Source organism: Aplidium turbinatum, chromosome 14, assembly GCF_918807975.1.
Source record: "Aplidium turbinatum chromosome 14, kaAplTurb1.1, whole genome shotgun sequence".
Lineage (NCBI taxonomy): Eukaryota > Metazoa > Chordata > Ascidiacea > Aplousobranchia > Polyclinidae > Aplidium > Aplidium turbinatum.
Window position 1 is genome coordinate 22,131,960 of NC_137485.1, and position 16,980 is coordinate 22,148,939.

Below are 16,980 nucleotides of genomic sequence, written 5' to 3' on the forward strand. Positions count from 1 at the left end.
ACAATAGCCTTCAATGGTGTTTATGACACAGCATCAGTGTATTCCAATGTAGGCTATGATCAACTGATTTTAATTTTACTATTTGCTACCGTGCTGAAATATAAAAACAATATCAAATTTGAGATAAAACACACTTATTAGTGCTCCTTTCCATCGCGGGATGGCGGTAGAGAACACCAACAAAACACTAAACAAAATGGAGCAAAAGAAACTGTCCCCTACAAGGTGTACCTCGGTTACAATATTGCATCAGTGTTCAAACATCTTGTGTTATAAAGGCAAAAGTACGGGTCTGGGCTTGCGAAAGACACGGTTTACCTCGGATTTAAAATTTATCTCAGACATGCCAGACAGACATGCCAAACGGGTATAGTATTGTAACAGAAGTTTTTTGTTTGTCGTATCCAGGCTTACACCCGGTGGTTGAAGATTTAGATTAAGTGGACGGGAAGGCAAGGAAGCCAATCTTCGTGTCCACCTTCAGGCATGCCTTAAAGTGTCCTGCCACAGACACAGCCGCATGCTCTTGAGCGGTGTCGAACCGGCGCCCTCTCGATTGCCGTTCCAGTGTTCTCACCACTCGGCTAAGCAGCTCGGCTATGCAGCTCGGCTATGCAGAAACAGAAGTGATGAAAGCAGATGTCATTGTGACAGAAGTGGTTAAGCTAACATTCTGTATACATAGATCAAGCACTACAGTTGCTTCTCAAAGGTCTTCTTTATTGATTGCCCAGCATACAAGTCGATGTCATCAGATAACCGAGACAAAAACAGGTCACGCCAAGTTGTGTCAATTTGAAAAAGGAGGAAAAAAGAACGAATCTTGCCACGCTAGTTCTTTTTATCACGAAAGTATTCATACGCCGGTGCTGCCAGGCGCATAGGAAATGAATTAATAAAACATGAACGTTGGCTAAACAGTAGAATTATTGAATTATGAGAACGTTGGACTGCACTGCAGAATAATGGCTGGTGACGAATATAAGACAGCAGTCGGTACATACGTTGGCCCCAGTCAAAACGACATTGAAACATAGGAGAAATGTCGTGAATGACGAAAACAAATTAAGTTATGATTGAGGGTTAGAAACTGAAATTGAATACTGGGGCGCAACTGTAAAATCAGCCATGAGAGAAAAAAATTTACAAGCGTTTTTTTAGAGAAAAATTAAGCATATATACAAACAGGTAAGCGTCCATGGCTGTCCATGTCCTGCCTCCGAAGAGATAGGACCTGACACCCATGGAAGCAAACCAGAAAGGTAAAAAAAATGTATGTAGCCTAACGTTGCGCGCTCGGTTGTGCGAGACAGGATGTTCTAAAGTCATACTATTAGTTCGAGTATTTTGATGAGGGAGTACGAGACAGCAGTTGATGTGAAAGTTCGATGATATATGATGAGCACGACAGCAGGTGATAAGCAGTTCAGTTAGTACAAGTAGAATTCATGCTCGTCATCCATTGATGGATGACGAGCACGACAACTGTTGAGTTGTGAGTCCGTTGATGTGTGCCGAATATGACACGAAAGAGGCCAGCTTGTATAATGGCAAGCTGTGTGACGATGCAGCCATTGCATGTCGAAAGTGGAGCAAATAGCGGCACTGGTTTGGTTGACGTCGCGGTGTGCTTCTGACGTGGAGAAGGCTTGAAACGTCGCGGTGTGCTTCTGACACAGAGAAGGCTTGAAACGTCGCGGTGTGCTTCTGACGCAGAGAAGGCTTGAATGATGAACGATGCAGCAATTGCACGTCGAAGGTGTGTCGCAGGGAGTAGCGACAGATATGGGGTTGACCATATTGGTTGCGTCGGCGGTGTGCTTCTGACGTGGAGAAGGCTTGAAACGTCGCGGTGTGCTTCTGACGCAGAGAAGGCTTGAATGATGAACGATGCAGCAATTGCACGTCGAAGGTGTGTCGCAGGGAGTGGCGACAGATATGGGGTTGACCATATTGGTTGCGTCGGTGGTTGTGGATAGCCGTATTGAAATCATCTCCGTGGAGGCATCTCATGTTGAGGAATGTGATGAGGGACTGTTCAACTCAGTGCAAGTCGTGGAGAACATAGGGTGCTGTGGTGCCATGTTAAAGTGGTCTCATCAGTGAGCTTGTCGTGACATCATCGTGGTGCTGTATTGAAGTCCCTTGAAGTCGCGCATCAAGTCTCGCAGCAACCGTGTTGATGGGCGCGTCTGAAATAAAATTGATACAAAGTAGCATCCGCTAGAAAGCAGTACAACGACACATTACAAAAAAATAGCGATACATGCGGGCATGCAAGTTGTTAAAGTTGCAAGGCATGACGTGGTCATGGCGACAAATGCCGGCTGATGATAGGTAGGAAACTAGACATGAAACTATGGAAGTTGTAGTACATGGGTACTAGGTAGGCTCAGCACTCATTAAAAAAAGCGACAAACACGAGCATAAAAAAATGTTGTAATGACGTAGCATGACGTGGTCATGGCAGCAAAGATAAGATACATTAAAAAAGTAGCGACAAAAGTTGTTGTAATTAAGTAGCATGACAGTGTCATGGCGGCAAACGCCAGCTGATGAAAGGTCACTTTAAAACAATAGCGACAAATATGAGTACAAAAAGTGGTTGCAACGTCACGTGACTGTAGTTAAATGAGTGACTAAAGAATGGATGCAGTTTTGACGTCTTGTCCAGGACGTAAGCTACTGAATGGATGCAGTTTTGACGTCTTTCCCAGGACGGTAAATTGCTGTAGAATGGATGCAGTTTTGACGTCTTGCCCAGGACGGTAAATTACAGTAGAAAAAATTGGTTGAGTGGAGGTTAGTCTGTAAACCTGGAAGGTTGTACGATGATGCGTCCACTACGAGTCACTTTGGGCTGAAAGCGAGTAAATGAAGGTTCGCGCACGATAGATACTGATTGGGGGAAAGGTAATTGAGAGAAGGTAGAACAGTTGTCTTTAATATTAGATGCGGACGGTGGACGAAGTGTGTTTGTAGGTGAAAGGGTGACGGCAGGTGGTGCAAGCGGGTAGAATGGTTTAAGTCTATCTATGGATACGTTGGAAATGCGCGAACCGAGGTCTAAAGTGAAAAATTTGTCAGAACGTGATTGAATACGAAAAGGCCCTTGATACGGACGCTGAAGTGGAGATCTAACTGCGTCGTCGCGAATGAAGACATGATGAAAGCAGATGTCATTGTGACAGAAGTGGTTAAGCCAGTGGTTCCCAACTGGGGAGGAATTCCTCCCTAGGGAGGAATTTCATGAGTTCAGGGGAGGAATTTCAGTTTTTGCTGTTCGTGTGCAAGAGCTACATTTAATAAGTTAATAGCTGTTTATTTGCTAATAAATTTCATACAAATATTACCCTAAAAGTGTTTCCAGAAAGCGCTATAATCCATTATTTTAGTGTAATTTTGCAAAAATTTTCCGGGGGAGCATGCCCCCGGGCCCCCCTAGAATACGCGTGCCTTTGGCACGCTCTAACCTCCCACCAGTTTTATTGCTTCCCTTGCTCAACCGACCAGGGTACGCCACTGCACATGAGGTAGCGATGTCTTTAATCAAACACTTTGTTGTTCTCTTCGATCCATCAAATATTTGGCCCCCCCAAAAAAACATTTCTGGCTACGCCACTGGCCAACACGCCACTAAAAAACCTTCACATACCTTGGGTTCCGCTTGCGCAGAATGAGGATGATCGACACGATGGTTTTGATAAGCCAAACCAAAAACTGGCATATCTGGTAATTTTTATAGACCGCCGGCTGTGCGGTCCCTGATCCCGTTTTTACTTCCGATCGGAATGAGGAAAGAGTCTTAGAACCCTAACATAATGGTGTCTATTACAATCTGGGGGAATTCTAGAGAAACCATTTTAGTTAAAATTCTAGGGTTTCTAAAATTTAGGACTCCCTTTTTTGTTTTTAGTAATATGGGGAGGAATGAATAGTTCCAAAATAGGCAAAGGGAGGAACGCAACAAAAAAGGTTGGGAACCACTGGGTTAAGCTAACATTCTGTATACATAGATCAAGCACTACAGTTGCTTCTCAAAGATCTTCTTTATTGATTGCCCAGCATACAAGTCGATGTCATCAGATAGCCGAGACAAAAACAGGTCACGCCAAGTTGTGTCAATTTGAAAAAGGAGGAAAAAAGAACAAATCTTGCCACGCTAGTTCTTTTTATCACGAAAGTATTCATACGCCGGTGCTGCCAAGCGCATAGGAAATGAATTAATAAAACATGAACGTTGGCTAAACAGTAGAATTATTGAATTATGAGAACGTTGGACTGCACTGCAGAATAATGGCTGGTGACGAATATAAGACAGCAGTCGGTACAGTATCACAGCCTAGCAAGTCAAGAACTTCACAAATTACGATAGAAATACTTCTTGTTTTTCCTGTCGTCGGGTAAGTAGCCTAGCATCAGCCACGAAAGAGCCATTATGATAGGTATATGCAATGGTTGCTGGTTGGTCGAAGCTGTGACTTTAAATATTGTAATTGCGGTTTACCTATCTGTGTTGAAACTTTGGTGGAAAGAAAATTCTCGCTTGCAGCAGTAGCCTATCTATTTCTGTCTTCCCCGTTATCGAATTAAATACAGATGGGTAGGCTACTTCAAGTTTTAGAGTCCTATAAGTAGAAACAGCATCAACTTCACGCATGTGTCGAACGATCGACGAGCTGGTTCGCTTCAGCTTCTTGCTGCAGACAGACTCCAGATGTCTTATAATGTGGCAGTATTTGTGCATCCAAAACTAATAAGGTAACATTATAATAATCCGAACTAAACACAAACTCACTTAGCTAAAATTAAAAAGCCTATTTCAGTGTAAAGCAGGGGTGACGAACCTTTTTGCGGTCGCGGGCCACTTTGGCAATTACACATGAGTTTGTACCGACTGCTGTCTTATATTCGTCACCAGCCAATATTCTGCAGTGCAGGCCAACGTTCTCTTAATTGAACTGTTTAGCCTACCGTACTTTCAAATTTTAATTCATTAGCATTGCGCCTGGCAGCACTCGCAAAGGAACACTGATTCGTGTATAAATACAGTTGCTTAGCATTTTTATGTCTTTTCCTTTCTTTTCAATCAACACACTTTTGATGGAATGACGTGACGTTTCTGAATCCGCCTTGATCGCTTCAACACGTGGCGTAATACAAGATGTACTTCCTGATTTCAACAATCTAGTGTCGTTGTCAGCCACCTTTAGTCAGAAGCATTCAACCGGCAATTGCAGGAATGTTACAAGTTATCGGGCCACACAACTTTTTAATCGTAAGCTACTATGAAATCTATTAGAAGCGACTCAATATATTATTCATGAAAAGTAACAAACGGCAGATGAAAGTAATAAAACCCACACAGTTGAAATTATCTTACGCAGAATCGAAACATACAACAGTTAAAAATAAAAACAAATTAACTTGAGCAAAAAGGATAGAGCAACAGTACTTGCATTGATAATGAAGACAGTTTAATATTCGAATCATTTGCTTTCATATGAGTATGATTTCTTCTTTTTTGGCTCTATCCTTTTTGCTTAAGTTGACTAAATGTTTCGACCATAAAATGCTCCGAAACAACAAATCAGTTAATGAAATTTCTTTTTCAAACAACAAACAAAACCCCATGCGAATCATACAGCTGAAGCTATCTAATGCAGCATTGAAGCATAAAATATTAAAAAATGATATTGAAGCATTGAATTTTTTTGCTTAGTGGGATTTTTGAAAAATTTTTTGCTTGACTAAGCGTTCAATATTAGGTCGAACAGACAATGTGGCAACTCTCAACTGCATACTAAGATTTTCATCTGTCTTTCATCCGCGGTGTTGGCGTTCCGTGAGTTTAGGAATTCCACAAGGATGCCTCTTTTTTAAGGGAAGTTGAGGGTTTCCTTACGACCATCAGCACTCTTGATAACGCACCATGGCCGATCTTCATAGCAACTGTCCATACAAATCTTCAATATACTGTATCAGCTAAAGTTATGTAGGTTAATAAAGTTATAGCCTATATATGTTTATTTGTTTTGTAACATTTTTTATTTTTTTATTTTCCCTTTATATCTTAAATTTTTCTGAAGGTGTTGCGACCGTGCCAAATTTTTTTCAACTCAATAACTTACTTCGATCACAAGCACGTTTTAACGTTCGCGTTTTGTCGCTTCTACCTTTTTCTTGACCTTTGCTATGTTGATGTGTATTGTTTTGATATGATGGTCAGAAATAAAAAAACAACTGAACTGAAGCAACATGGAGCCTCAATTCAAGAATATTGTCAAAGAAATGCAAAAACGACAGCGCTATTAAACTTCCGACTTTGTAACTTTTGCAATAACTGTTTAGTTGTTGAAGTGTCTAATTGCTTTTAGAAGTGTAATGATGAACTATTTGATTTTCTTAAAAGCAATTAGTGATTTTTAAATTTTAGTTAGTGGGAGTTCAATGATGACAAACGCAAAAGTTACAAGGGATCAAGGATTCCGCGATGACAAAATGGTTGAAAAGCACCAGTCGATAATGGTTCATACATGGTGTGTTTGCTGGGTTGTAAACGTTCACAAGATGACATAGTTTAAAGTTCCTTCGAGTAGGCTAGCACTTGAAAACTCGTCGTCGTCGTGTGAGCCTCTGGGGCTGAGGGTCTATCCTTTTACCACCTCAGGTTCACGATGTTCCCGGACTACACTGGAAGACTGCTAGAGAGCAGCCAGTCTTTAATTTCATCATCCATGACGCACAGATCTTCCACTCCGTTAGGTGGCTTGAAGATGGAACTGTACGTAATATTTTACAAGCCGTGTACAGCTCGGCTTGGCTAAGCGTTCTCCTTATTACAGTACAGTCAGGATACACCTAGCTGCGTCCGACAATATCTGCAACCTCCACTTGTGTTAACGCGCGTCTTTCTCCTCACTGTCCAACAGCAACAGACCAATTGTTCGGAGTTTTAGCGGCTTTCTATTAAAGAACGAAACACATATAAATAGGCTATTGGCACAGAATACTAAAGTTAATAATTTTGGTGTAGTTAGTTTGACAATTATGGTAGGCTACTAGAATAAAGTTACAATGTTATTTACCAAACTATTTTGTGTCCCAGGTGCAGATCATCCAAAGTGACGCAATTAAGTAGTTGATTCCAATATACAGCGACAAACAAAACAATACCACTGCAAAGGGTCTAATACAAAGTTTTGCTGTGAAATAAAACAAATAACATAACTACATTACAACTATTGCTTTTCTCTGCGTTATGGCTAGGCTCCCTAGCAGATTTTCTACATACATTTGTTAATATACATGTTGCTACTCCTTTGAACTTAATAGGTAGGTTGCTCAAACATCTAATAAAATACATGGCATCAATAATTAAGACATCCACAGATTTAGGTGCTGTAGCCTATTTTCAACCTTTCTTTGCTATTTGTGCAAAAGTGTAGACTTTGAAGTAGAACTCATTAAATCATCGACATTTCCAAGGCACAAAGGGACCGAAGTTAAGGGATACTTGAAGACAATTGGTAACTCAATATGAGTTGTCACAACAAGAAAAAGTAGTCGCCCAAACTGGTCTCTTGTCCCTTTCACTTCTATTATTTTCTTTCTTTCCTTAATCACCACCTTTGCTTTTTCAGCATCATAAGAGAAGTTTTTGACTACTTTCCTGTGGATTGGTGACTCAAACCTGGAGGTGGATATCAAGCAATTTATCTTGAACTCAGGGTACATCTTTTTGCCAACCCTCTGCACTTGCAGAAGCTCACTTGTGACTTCCTCAGATGCAGATTTTCCACTTCCAATAGAATACAAAACATCATTCTCAACAGGATCTGCAAATGGATTCATAGTTGTGTCCACAACACTGAGGATTTTTTTTTCAAATCTGATGTATCTTTCTTGACTCTTGATGACTTCAGCTCTTGAGCAGGTTCTTCATTCTTCAAGTTGAGCTAATCCTGCTTTCATCATCAAGCTTCCAACAACAGCACTTCTTGTTGCTCTAAGAATATTCCACCTCTTACGTGCACCAAAATTCTGTGTCATCAATGCTATCCCTGTCAGTGTTGATGCAGCATCTGCATTTACGGTCTGTTCCAAGGTAAAATCAACATAACATCGACTGAATGATTTTGATCTTCGTCTGATGCTTAAAGATGCAACTGATCTTTCAAACCAGGGTGAGTGTTCTCAATGTTCAGCAGCTTCATTACATACAGGGTGATCCATCTGGCGTAGTTGTGGTGACCAGTTGCAAAGAACAGGGGAATCATCTTGTCAGAGAATAAGTGAGCAAATCTAAGTTACTGATCCCCACAGCTCTTGCGAACATTTGGTAGAGCTCCACCAACTTGCAATACTGCATCCAAAACTGAGCTGTAGCTCCATGTTTGCCATTCAGTGTATCATTTGTGAATTTCTCATAGGCTGAGAGAAAGTTTATGTATGCTTTATGACTCTCAGTTTCGTTCATCAGGCCAGGTGAAGGGTTGTTGACAAGTAGCTGAAGAAGTTTCATCACAGGAACAATGGATGTGTCAGCTTGAAGGAGGAACATTTCCAGATGCATTATTCTGAAAGCGACTGCAAGGAGGGGATGAAGTCTCTTTTCTGGATTGTAAAATGTTCCTTTCAAAAGACCAGTTAGTGAGCCTAATGCAGGTACTTCACTTTCCACTAGAATGTGGTCACCACCCGAACCAGACGCTTCAGACAAGTTGATGGCGTCCCACTCTGTTTAATAGCAGATGATCTTGTCACTTTTTCCTTCTTTACTGGTGGTTAATAATGAAAATCTGTCTCTTCAGAGTTGCATGCAGATGTGGTTACAGATTCACCTTCATCCTCAGCTGTGTGTGAACCACATTTTGTGTTGTCAGACAGCTTTCTGTCTTTCACTGTCCCAGTTCTTTCCCTACAAACATTTTAATAAGCTATACCGAGGGTGTTGTGAAGAAAGTTGCTTTCATCCAATCCAACGGTAACATCAAATGTTTCAGTCAATTTATCATAATTGTCAGAAGCTGTTTCGTTGTCTCCCTATCAATAACAAAACCTAAACATTGTATGTATATTGTAGCCTATATATTACTGTTTTATGTCACTTTTGTGTTTTGTTTTTTGATAAGTAAACAATTGATTGATTGATTGAAGCCAGTCCGGATAATAAATTTGCAATATTGAGTAGTCCATCAGGTGTAGCAGAACTCCTATTTGCGATATTTGATATTTATATCAAAGCATACCGCCGATTTTTATGAAAGATGGGTTCAAGTGGATAATTGTCAATTATTACATCATGCTGAAGGAGACTAAATGAGACCAAACTGTGGTCCGCGGACCATTGGTGGTCCGCGACGATTGCACTGGTGGTCCGTGGCGATATGACAAGAAATTAAAAAGTCACACATATACGTGGTAAAAGACGTACCCTGTCAAAGATAATTGCCGCAGTTCTTTACAACTTAAATGATTTCCTTAATATTGATACAAAGTTTATTTTCTCTGACGTTACACAACATTTGGAATTGCTTTCTGCACATTTCAAGAAGTAATGTTGAAAAGAGTCATATGAGAATTTGGCTGGAATTTAAACACTTTTGTTGTTACAAAGACTGATCTGTCAGGACGCGAAGAAGAAGAAGAATTAGCCGAATTATCATCTGATCGAACTTTACTGCTTAGTTTCAATCAAACAACTATTGCATCTTTCTGGTTGAGTGTTGTGTAAGAAACCCATTGCTATCGCAAAAGGCAACTAAAATTCTATTGCCTTTTGCCACGACCTACATGTGTGAGACAGCATTTTCAGCTCTTGCCAACACGAAGACAAAATACAGGCCCAGACTTTCCGTGGACCCTGACTTACGAGTTTGCCTTTCACAAATCACTTTGAGAATTGATGACTTATGCAATAAGAAGCAATCCCATCCGTCCCATTGATGTTGTCAGTTATTTAAATAAACAAAATTCGGTTTTATTCATTTTTACCATTGTATTGAGGGTCCGCGAATAAACAGATTCACAAATAGTGGTCCGTGACCCAAAAAAGTTTGAGAAACCCTGGTGTAGACGATGAAGTTAATATAAAGAAAAGTGATGTCTCTACTGTTGAATTACTACTTGTACTGAAAAACGTGTTTTGTCCCTTAAATTTGAGTCTGTGTAGTAAAGAGTGGCACGAGTACAAAAAAGTGTCGAGTGCATTTCAAGCACACACCTTGGTTGGTTTAACGCTTAGAAGGTTGGGCTCCTGGAGTCTTGCTCAGTTTGGGGGGAGGCTGTCGATTCTTCTTATGTTTTAGGAGTGATATCTCTGTTATTTTTTAAGGCACGGTTTCAAAATTTGGGATTCACTTTGTAAAATTATTCACCCTGAGCATATCCGAAAATGTGCAGAGGATGTGCTGAGAGATGCATTACATCTCTCAATTTATAACCTTTATTCGCTCAAAATTTCAGCTCAATAGAGGTGCATAAAAGTTAGGAAAAGTCAAGAAATCTCGTAGTCGCAGCCTCAGTGGTTTTAGAGATACAACTGTTGATACAAAAAAGTTGAATTGACAGCCCCCCCAACTTTCAAAGGGTTAATCTCCCTGCTTTACCTTAAACCAGCGGTTCTTAACCTTTTGCCTTGTCGACACCACCTTGAACTTACCAACCAGTTCTCGCACCTCCTCCTAGGATTGGCTGAAAAGTAATAGTCGCCTACAGTTCGAAATTTTTGTTGAAACCTGGTAAAACAACTTTGTCATATTATACTGTACATATTTCATGTCATATTATAACAAACCTTCATAATTCAGCATCCCCGCACCGCCTATAGGCACCCCTTAGTGGTGCGTGCACCCCTGGTTAAGAACCCCTGCCTTAAACTTGTATTTTGTTTCGACAGAAACCGAGTCAAATAAAATTCTCGAACTCTTCGGCAACTTTTTTTTTCAATTTTGTCAAGAAGCGGGTTATGACGTCATATTGAGGACACTGGGATCGAACGTTCGGGAATTTTTAGAGGTGATAGTGTTCATGATACAAAGTTGCTTCTTCAAAAAACGCTGGTTTGAACAAAAATGTATCAAGATTTTGAAATACTTCGCTTCATTTGATTTTGCGTGTAAATTGTCAAACCAGAGGTGTACAGGAAAAGGATCCGGAGCGCGTCCGCATCTTACCATTTTTCAACGTATTCGGTTCTAAATCTAATTTTTTGAAAGAGCCGGATCCTAAATTTGAATGATTTGTTTAGAGCTTGAACACAAAAAGGTAAGTAAGTTCCTGGCAACATTTCCAAACCGCAGAAAGTTTTTGAACTATGGTGTTTGTGTGTTAATGCGTAAACCGTACATGTCATGCCCTTGCCAATGTCATACTTTAAATATGTTGCTGACATCTATTTACAAAAAGCTATTGTCAGTGCTGGTTTGACGTAGCTAAATTTGATTCATGCTGATTGTAAACTATGCAGTGGTGCATATAGAATTTGATTCTTCATCTCATACCGTCACTTTCTTCCTTCTCTTTCGTTATTGAAGTTTCTTGTTGATTGATTTAATAATTACATTTAAACTCCTTTTTTCTAGTTTAAAAATTTGCGCACGATTTGTTTGGACGTTGAATTCACTTTGCATGTTTAGTTGTTTTACAGCAATATGGTTCTGTGTTTTGCCATGCTAGACAAGTAAGCTTATAGTCACTACCTGATCTAACCTCTGAAGAAGTCAGTTGTGTCTAACTGACGAAACGTCGGAATAAAAAGCGGATTATCACTTTATAGATTTTGTGATAGTTCAGTTTAGTTTGCACCAGCAGAACATGATATTTAACAATATGAATATGTTAACTTGTCATGGAATGAAATATTTCCCAATGAAATATTTTCTAATAAAATTTAAGAAGTAAAATTAAAGCGGTATTGAGAGCGTTCCGTAGTGTTGCTGGATTGACATTTCAAGTCAAAGAAAGTTTTTATAGAACTTATTGATATGCTCTTATAGAATGTTACGTAGTTTGAAACAGCTAATTGGATCTTAAAGTTTCTTTATTAATACATTTTTAAATAAAAGTTGGAGTAAAAATTTTAATTTTGTCAAAAATGTTTTTAACTTTTTATATTTGTATTTATTAAGACTGTAGTTCTCAAACTCTTTTCTTTGCGACGCACTAAAAACATTTTTAGTCGTGTGACGCACTAACAATGAATGTGTAAATGAGGAGTGACCAACCCTTGGCCCGCGCAAAGGTTTTGAGTGTCCCGCGCTGTATTTTTCGAAATGACATATATCAATTTAATCGCCTGTCACTTTTGGCTACAGGAATTCACGAAACCGTCAAAAGAAATTTGTTCCTGATGAAAATGCAAATTGTTTTGAATTATTACCACAATTAGATTTTATTTTTTTTAGAATTCCACCATTCAAAAGGTAGCCTAAACTTTTAAAATTTACATTTTTATTAATATCTTGAAACTATTTTTACCGGGTTGAAGAATTTGGATGCTCTGCACGACCACCTCAGCTCAATCTATCCAGGAATGAGAGCTCCCAGTTTTCGGTGCACTGATGGACCACAGGAACAATCCTTGATTCTGCATTATTACTCGGAAAGGGATGGTTTGGAAAACATTGTAATTGGAATAGTTAAAGCTGTTACCTTGCAACTGCATAATACAGAAACCGAAGTAAAGGTGAGGTTGACATCACTGCTTGTGATTTTTTGAAGTTGCTGTAGCCTATAGGCTATGAGACCTTTAGTCTTTAATTGATTTTTAAGAAGCGAGATTGGTGTTGGTTACTTCAATAGCTCAAGAGCGGTCGATATTGAAGTCAGTCACAAGTCACATGACAAACAATGTACTTTTACTTAACTGACATTTTTAAAGCGGTAGCCTGCCGATTGTTTCTGAGGTGAATTTGGAAGTCTTTATATTTGCCTGATTAAAATTAGGAACCCTAGATAGAAATTATTTACAAAAATAAGAATATGGACCATTCAATAAAAAACTTAAGCATCTCCTTTGCCTCCTTTATAGTTGGCTTGGGTTACTGAGCGCCCTGTGATAGCCATTTTGCAACCGCATCTTGCTTTTTACATTTTGCGTTAGAGATGAGCAATGCGGAATTAAGTCTATACAGGATTACTGGGACTAGTTGTCAACCTCTTGGGGGTGAACCCTGGTAATTGATTCTAGCAATCAAGCAAATGCCGCTCATATAATCAATCACCAGGGTGAACCCTGGTAATTGATTATAGCAATCAAGCAATTGCCGCTCACAGAGCTCCACACTGTTAATCAAAAAAGTGGAAACCTTAAAGTGGAAATTTCCATGGGTGAAAAACCTCTCGAGGCAAGTGTTGGAAAGCGAAAAGAATGATGGATATTTCCACCTTTTAAAATTTAATCTGAGTGGTAAAAATACACACGTTGTTAATGGAGAAGATAGAAAGTTTGTTGGAAATTTATTAAAGGATGATTATTTCTCGCGGTAAGGATGGAATGAAAGAAAAGGGTTGATTGTTTTCCCAACCAAAAATTCGTTCACACATCTCAAAAGAGTGATAAGTATATTGTTTATCAAAAGGGTGGAAACCTTGGGGCGGAAATTTCCATGGGTGGAAATCTCTCGCGGCAAGTGTGGAAAGCGAAAAGAATGTTGAATATTTCCACCAGATGGATATTTCCAGTGGCTCAAACCTTTTTAATAATTGAAGTAGTGTGCCTGCCTTCGCACACATGTGTGCAAACTGTGTATGAATGTGTAGTTAGATTAAGTTAAGGGACACTGACTAGATGACAGCCTATCATCTTTCGCTATCATCCTAATAGTCACTGCGCAAAAAACTATCTGCGCGCGTTGCATTTTTGAGGCGGCTGGCGGGTTCCGGCTGGGGAGCTGATGCGAAAACCCTTCGCACAGCTACCTTGGCCCTTGTCCATTCTACCGCTGAGTACTGCGCACCAGTGTGGTGCCGCAGCTCTCACACCCGCCACATTGACACCGCCATCAATGACGCACTACGCACTGTGACTGGATGCCTGCGTCCCACTCCAACGGACTGCCTTCCCATCCTTGCAGGCATCCAACCTGCTGAGCTTCGCCGTAAAGGAGCCATGATTTCCCTTGCTCGTCGCGCACTGGACCCCGACCACCTCCTCCACAGTACATTCCAGCGCCTACCTGGAGGACAGCAGCGACTGAAATCAAGACGCCCATTTGTGCCCGCCGCACGACAGCTTCTGAACAACGTTGAAGATCTTGGAATAAGTGCGGCACACTGGACGAACTACACATGGAACATGGAGTGGCAAAACAACACCTCCCGACTCCGTGATTTCCTACCCGACGTCGATCCCCACCCTCCGGGAATGTCCCTCGCAAGACTTGCGTGGGTCCGGCTTAACCGCCTACGAACCGGCGTCGGTCGCTTTCGTTCAGACATGTGCAAATGGGGCCTGGCTCCCTCACCGGGATGCGAGTGTGGCGCCACAGACCAGACAGTAGATCATGTCGTCCATGACTGCCCAATCCATCAACCACCTCATGGAGCGCTTGGACTGAAGGCCCTGGATGACGAAACTGTCGAGTGGCTGATGACATCATGCCCAAACATATAGTCCAGAAGAACAGCTCATACGACGAAGATCCTAATTGTGTCATAATCTGACCAACAACTGCAAATTACAATGCATTGTTTTGATGGTTTTGACAATTTTATTTGCTCCGCTTGTTTGTTTATCATCATCATCACCACGTGCCGTCTCTGATCCGAAGGTTGGCTGTTATTTGCTTTCACATGTCACATTCTTCCTCTACTCTTTTTGCTTCTCTCGATTCTTGACAAGTCCGCCCACTGTTTTACATCATCTTCCCAAGGTCGTTTCCTCCTTCCCCTGTACCTCCTTCTTTTCACCATACCTTTAATAACCAACTGATGTAGCTTTCCTGCCAATCCTCTCAAAATATGTCCCGCGAATTTTATCTTTTGTTTTGCTAATTCGTTTGCTCATCCATCTTGCATTCCAATTCTTTTTCTAATTGCTTCGTTTTTAATATTTTTTTTGTGTTTTTTATATGGTACTTGTAGTATTCTTCTGTAGCACCACAGTTGAAAGTCATTATTTTTTTTTTAATTTCTTTGCTATAGGTTTGTTTATACAAGGCGCTATTAAATCAAAATAAATTGACTTGACTTGTAAGGTAAAAAGTACTACAAAAAACGCAGGAACAATAAATTTTTGAGATAAAAAAGCGATCTATGTTAATAAGTTGGGTGGGCATAATTGCTGCAGGAAAGGCGGCAGAGAGAAAGGAACTGGCCACCTTACTTTCCTCATTGCCGAAGGCTTATTACAATGAGAACATTATCTTCTCATACTCGCACTTGAATCAAGTATGAGACCACCTTTACCTTTTTAAATGGTGGAAATTTAGACAGGCTTAGGGTGAATGATGCTGGGGTGGAATTTTCATCGCAGCTTCAGGAAAGAGCTGTTGAGCTTGATGGGTCAGATCAGGTTTGGACGCCAGGATCTGGGTCTTTCCCCGATTCACTTTCTGGCCGGACATGATTTGGTACAAGGCTAATTCTTTGTTGATTTCTTTGACAGAAGGAATTTCCCATGTTATGAATGTGGTGTCGTCCGTATACGTTGTATTTTGATTGTCAGCTTGGAAGAGCGAAAACCGTTGATGTTGGTTTTTATCTATGCGACGGGTGAGCACGTCAGCACAGATTATGAAGTAGAGCATGCTGAAGGGCATCCCTGTCGAATGCCTCTTTTGACGTTGATTCGTTTGGTTAGAGCTCCATTTATTTCTATCTTGCTTTTTGTTTTGCTGTAAACCAATTGGTTTCACGCCGATTTTCTTCAAGATTCCATAGAGAAGAGAGTGATTTACTCTGTTGAAGGCTTTTTCAAAGTCAGTTCACATGATGTACATTGTACAAGTCCCTGTGGCGTGTTTCGGATGCTTCCAAGGCGGCTTGTATGTTCATTATAACATGCTCTATTCTGCGGTTTTGCAATCCACATTGATGATTTGGACAAATCAGGTTTGTGATCATGGGTGTGAGTCTGTTGGAGAGGATTTTACTCAAAATTTTGTAGTCTGTGTTGAGGAAAGAGATCGGTCTCCAGTTTTTGAGCTTTTCTTTTTCACCTTTTTTAAAGATTAGCTTCACTTTTGCTTCTCGCATGGAGGGAGTCATTGTTTTTCTTAAATAGCAATTTATAAGCATTTCCAAAATGTCGTGTTTCAGGAAGTGCCAGCACTTTTGGTAGAGAAATGCGCCGAGACCATCGGATTCAGATGCAGAGTCCCTGTTCACAGAGTCAACGGCGGTTTTCACTTTTTACGTTTAAATTTTTTGAGCTGTTAGGTCAATGAATTATGCCTTTGTAATAAAACAATTATTATAAAATAAAACTTTTTGAGAAATGAATTGGCGTATAAGAAAACATTTACTTCACAATTCGTAATAATGACAACTAAAGTAGGCTACTTTGCAATTGCCACCAAACTTGCAGGCTGCCAAGATCAATTTTACGAATTCTACATCTCAATGTCTCAAAACCAGCAAACTGATTATGTGAAACTTTGCCTACTTCTGCAATAAGTAAAATTAAAAAATACAACAACGCCGCAGGGAAAAGTTGTAGGATCTAAAAAAGATCAACATCTTTGATCCTACAACCAGTATGGTTACGTTTTACATCACCATAGACGTGTGAACACGTTTGTGGCATTAAAAGTGAGAGTTGAGTTAGCTGTTTTGCGATAAAACTTAAAGGTCATTGAGCATACCCAATTGTTGTTTAAAACAAAAACGTTTTTACAAAACGTTTGTCTATATCAAGTGGAACTATTTTAGAGGGCGCCCGCTTAAAAATTCAAAAGTTGGCAAATAAGGATCACCCTAATGCAGGGTTATCAAGATCTAACAACTTTACAGGATTCTTCAGCACACCATGCAGTA

General features: G+C 40.2%; 1 protein-coding gene across 1 annotated transcript in view; it reads left to right on the plus strand.

The window, feature by feature from the left end:
• Window positions 1-16,980, plus strand: part of LOC145782994 (guanylate cyclase soluble subunit beta-1-like) — a 110,753-nt gene that overhangs the window by 11,512 nt on the left and 82,261 nt on the right. The window contains exons 4-5 of the mRNA XM_082594751.1: window positions 10,901-11,019; window positions 12,491-12,688. Coding sequence (XP_082450877.1) covers window positions 10,901-11,019; window positions 12,491-12,688 — 317 coding nt within the window. The remainder of the gene's footprint in view (window positions 1-10,900; window positions 11,020-12,490; window positions 12,689-16,980) is intronic.